Consider the following 7419-nt stretch of genomic DNA (forward strand, 5'->3'; position numbering starts at 1 on the left):
AAGGAAATGGCAACCCACTCCACTATTCTTTGCCCGGAGAATCCCAGGGACGAGGGAGCCTGGTGGGCTGCCGTCTCTGGGGTCGCACAGAGTTGGACACGACTGAAGCGACTTAGCAGCAGCAGCAGCAGCAGCAGTTGAAAAGACTAACAATACTAACTTCAACACTACAGCTCGGACTCCTATTTTCCTCTTCATGTCTGCTGGCAAATGGGCCAGTTCTGTTCTAATCAAAGCAGTTCATAATCAAGGTACTCTAGTAATAATCTCTTTTGTGATCCTATTATCTAAAGTAATAAAAACAAAAGTTAGTACTAAAATTGCAACTATTCACAGGAAACAGTTTTATAAAATGATTTATCACACATATGACAGATTATTATTTTCCATCTCCCAAAATGTTTATCTTATTTTAACAAATTTATATAAATTGGCTTTGAACTCCCTTTGGGAAGAATCTATTTGTAAAAGCTGTTCAGCTCCTAAGGATGGCATATTCTCCAAAGCCACTTTCAGATATGGTTCAGGAGGATAATGGAAAAGAAAGGACCTTCAGAGGATAAAGCCAAGATCCACAAAGAACAATGAGCTGGGCAACTACCCCCAAGAAAAACAGCTAGTAACTAATCAAGAAACATTCCCTTCCCCAGAGGAGGAAGACCTCATATTTACCTAGTAGGATTTAAAAGTTGCTGTGGACCAGTGTTTAATGTGTCTCTTACTCTTCCTCTTTCTGAATGGAAGCATTTATTTTGGTTATCCTGTCTCCAACCAAAAATGTATAACGGAAAAGAGACATGTACAGAAAAGATTACCATAGCAGGCTTATAACTGCTTTGCTAAGAAAAGCCTGCTAAAAAGCTAGGCTCTTGGTCTTTGGGAACCTGGATTTCCAAAGGTTTCCCATCATTTTCTTTTCTTTTTTTTTTTTAGGTTTCCCATCATTTTCTAATGAGTGGTTTACTGTGTCTAACTTAGTGCAAACAGTATGCTTCACATCTACTGCTTTCTTTCTAGGAGTCTAGAACTTTTGCATGTATTAAGCAGAGGTTACATGATCAGCCACACTAAAAATCCTGAGCAGAGTTGTTAATAAGCTTCCCAGGCAGACAAAACTACAAATCCCACAAATTGAGGCTGAAGGAATTATGCAAGTCCTCTGTGTCCTGGAAGCTTTTGCCCAGTTTCTTTTCACCCATATGCCTTTTCTCTCTGCTGATTTTGTTTTATATTGTTCAATCTCTGAACATAGGACTGGGTTTGGGGACCCCTGATACATAGCAAGTAACTTGTTTTTTCAATTATTTTGGATCAGAATGAGTCAGAGCTGACCCTGAATAGACCCTGATAAGATGACCTTAGGTTCAAGACTGATGCCCTCACTAGGTAAGACTGAGTGTCTTCCTTGGAGTCAGGGAGGTACCAAGTGTATTTTGTCTGAGGGAGAGAAATAAATATTTATGACCAAAAGGCCAGAATGTGGTAGACTATTATTATTACTCCCAACTACTTTGTCCTTTCCTGTAAAGATTCTTCATCCCTGCCCATTACCACGTGACTTGCCATGCATCCTGTAGTCAGAATAAACTTCTCCATCCCATTGCCTGGACTGACTGGATGACTTCTTTGGGCCAACAGAATGCAAGTACAAGTGACAGTGTGCAGTTCAGCAAAACCTTTAGGAGGTACTGCATGACTCCGCCTGTCTCCTGCTCTTGTTCTCTGCCACAAGAACACATCCCAAATAGAGACTGTTCCTTCAGGACACATGAAGCTTCACCAGCCAACTGACAGCCACAATATGCAAGTTAATCAGAAATAAACGCTTTCTGTAAGCCAGTGACACTTAGGAATTGTTCTACAGCAAAACCTAATGAAAGCTGACTGATATCACCACATACTTAAGACAAAATTAATTTATAATTTAAAATATTACTGTAAAATATACTATCTAACGTAACTATTTTTATAATAGTAAAAAAACCTCCAAATCTAACTTACATTTTGGAGCTCTTTCAGGAACTGGAGTGTCATTGATTTTTTCTTCTTTGGCAGATTCTTTATTTTCTGAAGACTTTGGCTTTTTTCTTTGGCGCAGTTCTATAGTTGGTCCTTAAAATATTTGAGATGTTATTACAATGTGTGTAACAAATTATTCTGTCTGTATCTTGAACTGATTTACCTTTATTTTACTAAGGCAAAAGTCCCATGAAGAACTATTAGTACCAAAGATAACTCTTTTCATAGTTATTTTAGCACTCCCTGCAAAACAAACATTCCTACAAACCAAAAGACAATATAAGTTCTGCCTCCAATCCATGCTTTCAGAGTCTTATTGATAAACTGAGCTCTTCTCTTGAGATGATGCTATTTTCAAAACATCCTAAAATAAGTAAACTCTCTTCCAGAATGACTGGAGAACAAAGTGTTATTTAATAAATTGGCTTATTTTTCAAGTTACCTGAGAGTATCATATGCATTATTCATGAATTAACAATTTTTAAAAAATAAAAATATAATAACATAAATTGATCATAAAATAATACTTCATTTGTTTAAAATCCTGAAGGTTCTACAGAATTTCACAGTGCTGTGTTATCATTATCATTCAACAGTCTTAGAGATTTAGGTATCAGAAAATAGGCTGAACCTACAAAAATCCCTATATTTGGGAAGCTCTCAGAAAATTTTCCATTACACTACCTACTATTTCTACAACTGATTAAAAAAAATGTAATGCAGAAAGTACTTTCAAATCAGTAAACCAAATTCCAAATTAAACAAGAATTTACTATTCTCCCTAATTACTCTTCCTCCCTAGTTAATTATGAGGTAGACTGTGTCGTGTAGGTATAGAACACTATCATGAAGGTGGTACAAGAATTTATCTCTTTTCTATAGAAGCAGGGTTTTTTCTTTTCTCTTCATAATGGCTTAAGGATAGAAAAATGAGTCTAAAAAGAGAAGTCAAAAAAGGAGAAATGAATCAGCTACTATTGCTGGTATCAGGTGGCTAATTCTTACTGTGGAAAATGAATAAAATTTATTTTAAAAGAGCTTCAAAGCAAATTCATATGTTTGTTAAAATGTCTTTCAACAACAAACAAAAAAAATGTCTCTCAACACTGACATACTGAGGGAAAAAAATACCATATACTTAGTGGCTTCTGTCTGACTTGTCTAAATTTTAACCATTTTTATATCATTTATTCTTTATTTTATAATCATGTTAAGTAGCAAAGTCAGTGAACAGATCAGAAAAATGACATTATTAGAAAAGTCATACCATGGATATTGAGCATTTTTGCATACAAATCTGGGACAACTAATAAATACTATTATGTTCCTCATTTATGATTTCCTTTTAATTTTGCTATGGGTTAAAGCAAAAGTTAGAAGCAGTCAACAAGAATGAAAATTTATGTAAAGCCAAACAAAGTCTTTTGATGCCAGCGATCATTTTAAATTTTATTGAAAAAGAACACAGGGCTTCCCTGGTGGTCCAGTGGTTAAGAATCTGCCTGCCAATGCAGGAGACGTGGGTTTGGTCCCTGGTCCAGGAAGATTCCGCATGCCGCGAGGTAACTAAGGCCGTGCACCACAACTACTGAAGCCTGAGCACCGTACAGCCTGTGCCCCACAACAAGAGAAGCCACCACAATGAGAGGCCTGTGCACCACAACTGGAGAGTAGTCCTCCACCCCACAACCACAGAAAGCCCAGCAACAAAGCACCAACACAGCCAAAAATACAATAAATACATAAAAAAATTTTTAAAGAATATAAGAAAAAATTATAACCACAAGACATTTACTTAGTAGACACACATCCATGATTAAACACGTTAATAGTATTAGATTTTTTAAAAAATGTAATTGGGTAATTTCAGAAATCAAGTAAATAAATCTACTGAAAGTTAAAGTGTTGTTCTACTGAAAGTTAAAGTGTTAGTCACTCATTGTATCCAACGCTTTGCGGCATGGTGGACTAGAGCCCTCCAGGTTCCTCTGTCCATGGGATTCTCCAGGCAAGAATACTGGAGTGCTTTGCCATTTCCTTCTCCAGGGTATCTTCCTGACCCAGGGATCAAACTCAGGTCTCCTGCATTGCAGGCTGATTCTTTACTGTCTGAGCAACCAGGCAAGCCAAACAAAATATATGACCAATGGGTTAGATGGGGCTTTTTTTTTTATTACACAGAGTCTAAAAGTATGCATTTAAGATAACAAGGATGAGGATATTCACAGAAAAGTGTTCTTCACAAAGAGCTATCATTTTTCTTAAAAAAAAAAATTTCTCTATAAAATGAATCACTTTACAGAGATTTTAATAGAGTGTGCACACACATGGGGTTTTTTGTTTTGTTTTTTGCATCCATGCTGCACAGGATGCGGGATCTTAGTTCTCTAGAGATCAAACCCATTACCCCTGAAGTGGACGCTCAGAGTCCTAAGCAATGGACCACCAGGGAATTTCAGTACTATTTTCTTGATTCTAAAATGTCATATATTTTAAGACACTATTTATAAGTTTTTCAAGAGGAAAACAAAACAAAACACTAACATATTAAATACCTGATTTTAAGACATGCCAATTTCAGTGGCATTAAATTGTGGGAGCAAAAAGTACTACTTAGGAAATACAGTAACCTTTTTAACCAATCTCTTCCATCTTGTTCCTAAACTTTTTGCCTGTGACTATAAAACAAAACTGACTGGATGCAAATTTTACCTCATTTTCTTTATGCTGACCTTTTAACTTCATAATTGACAAACAAAGCCCAGAATCCCTAGGTGGATAAGCAACAAAGACCAATGCAGTGGATAAACCAGATTATTCATTCTGATAGGAAAGCTCTGGGTTAGAATTCAAGTTTTCTTTTCGCTATCTTATAATTTTAGCATAGTAAAGAAAAAGTCCAGTAAATAAAAATGATAACACAGCCACAGGAACAACCTACTATTTCAGTCTCTGGCTCTGTGATCTTCACATCATACAGTTAACAGGGCTACAAACAGGCTTTCAAATGTCCATCTAGACTATACATAGCAATTTCCAAAAGAAGTGTGATACTGCTTTACTCAAGGCTGTCACTTTCTTTGCTCTAACATTTGTTCCAAGATATACAAATGTAATACCATGCCTCTCTACAGCATCAAGAGAAGATGAGATTCCCAAAGAGTATTTACTTAGAGAAAACGTGGGACAAAGAAAAGGGTCCAAGTGAAGTGAATGATAAGCAAAAAAGCAATATAGAAAACATGTGGATACAAGTAAAATAGACCATTTAGTCAAATTTTAATACAGTGAATACAAATAACATGCATTTTGAAAAAAAGTATGGAGTGCCTAATAAACATAAAGTACTCAGAATAATGCCTAGCACACAGACAGGTTTACTATAAATCACATTACTAGATTACAATAAATAAGAATTTAATTACTAGTTGTTGCTGTGCTTAGTCATGTCTGACTCTCTGCGACCCTTTGGGCTGTAGCCCTCCAGGCTCCTCTGTCCATGGGATTTTTTCAGGCAAGAATATTGGAGTGGATTGTTATTTCCTCCTCCAGGGGATCTTCCCAACCCAGAGATCAAACCCGTATCGCCTGTGTCCTGCATTGCAGGCATATTCTTTACCTGCTGAGCCATTGGGGAAGCACAGCTAACACATTAGATAGCCAAATATTTATATTCCAAATATTTATGGAATATGGAAGTCTGCTGAATCAAACTATAACTTAACAAAACTTCAATGCATTAATTATTCCAAGTAAGATGTATATCATTCCTTTGGATTATCTGTGGTTCTACAAACAAAAGTCATTTTTCACTTTATATCACGGAAGTAAATTTCACAAACTTGTATGGCTTATGAAATCATAACTGGTTCCATATCATGTCTGTTTAGTTAGGTCTGACTTTAACCTGTTAAAACAATTTCTCATTAGCATGATATATAATATTGAAGACTTTTAGTACTGCAGTTTTAATTTTTTTATGCTTTAAGTTCTCATGGAAACATATAAGTGAGCTTATCAACCCACCCCCAGAGATTTGCAGGTAGTTAGAAAAGTAAAAAGTAGGAAAAAATGTATCACACATACTGGAACCAAAGATAAAACCAAGGCAACAAAGAGAAATACATTCTTCCTTACCAACTACAAAGAGTTTAGTTTTGAAGCTGTTTTTAGGTACAGTGTCTTAAATTAGACCAGTTTTAACCCAGAAAACTTAAAGAGGAGGAGGAGGCAAATATGAAGCAAGAGTGAGAGCAGGAACAGAGCAGCAAGTCATAGAACAAACAATTCTTAAAATTAAATTTTTTTTAACTGTTTTCCACTGAATTCTTCAGACTCCCTTCTTGCATTCCTGGTTTAGCAACGTTTCAGTCTAAACAGATCACGTTCACAACCCTCCTCAACAAGGTTAAAAATCATATTTTCCAAAATGAAAACTCTAACTGCTCAGTCAGGCGATATCATTATATCTATGCCTGAAAGTACCGTGCCTATTATGAACATGTGACACAAATATTTCCTAGAACCTCTCTAGCTGGCGAAGTTCCACCTAGCTCCCCATTTTTCTCTCATACCTATCAACTTCTGTGGATCAACACTGAGTGAGCTGTCTTGGCAGTGGCCCTGAAGACGTGAAAAGCTTTCTCCAGCCCACCTACTTTCACCCTCAAAGCACTCCGGGCTTCCGGATCCCCCCAAAGCCACCCATTCCTTCTCCCTGTGCCGTCGCCCCCTAAACCTGTAAATGAAATTGGCTGACCTTCACTCTTCCGTTTCTGCTTCTTCGTCTCCTCCCAATCCACCTCACTTACCCTTTCATCCCAAACCCAAGCCTCTTTCTGTCCCCCCACTTGGCGTGCGGCTCCTCTTACCCGGGGGTGACCTGGTCAGCACCCACAGACCTCTCAGGAGCGCACTCAGCCTGAGGGGCACTCGGCTACACGACTTTCACTCCCGAAGAGACACTCAGCACTCGCACCGACATCTCAACCCGAGTCCGTCCCCTGCTCCGCTCCCGGGAGCGGAGCAACCAACAGCTCCCGGGAGGGAGCACCAACAGCTCCCGGCCCTTCCTCTCAGCCACTCCCCCCACGGCGTTCTCTCTCGCGACCCGATTTCCAACTTCAAGCTCCACTTCTGCCTCCCACTCGAGCCGGCATGACTTCAGGCCGTCCACTCCACTCCCTCTCAATGTCTCCGCACACCTCCCGCCCCCCTCGCCGCGGTCCCGCTCCTTCCCGCCGGACAGCCGCGGCCACCCGCCGCCCGGGTCTCCCGGTCCTTTTTTCCCGAGACCTCTGGCGGCTGTACGCGCGCCGGACCCCGGGGCCGGTCACCTTCTTCCTCCGCCATCGTCCCCGCGGAGGCCGGGGAGGCTCCCTCGTGGCTCCAGCGCCGCCC

The 7419-nt window shown here is 39.2% G+C and overlaps 1 protein-coding gene across 1 annotated transcript in view; it reads right to left on the minus strand.

The window, feature by feature from the left end:
* DPY19L4 (dpy-19-like 4 (C. elegans)) overlaps window positions 1-7413 on the minus strand; it is a 66909-nt gene extending 59496 nt beyond the window's left edge. Inside the window, exons 1-2 of the mRNA XM_010833490.1 lie at window positions 7356-7413; window positions 2002-2112 (exon numbers count right to left, since the gene is read on the minus strand). Coding sequence (XP_010831792.1) covers window positions 2002-2112; window positions 7356-7371 — 127 coding nt within the window. The 5' untranslated portion in view covers window positions 7372-7413. The remainder of the gene's footprint in view (window positions 1-2001; window positions 2113-7355) is intronic.
* Window positions 7414-7419: the final 6 nt, after the last annotated feature.

Source organism: Bison bison, unplaced genomic scaffold (assembly GCF_000754665.1).
Source record: "Bison bison bison isolate TAMUID 2011002044 unplaced genomic scaffold, Bison_UMD1.0 scf7180017863702, whole genome shotgun sequence".
Lineage (NCBI taxonomy): Eukaryota > Metazoa > Chordata > Mammalia > Artiodactyla > Bovidae > Bison > Bison bison.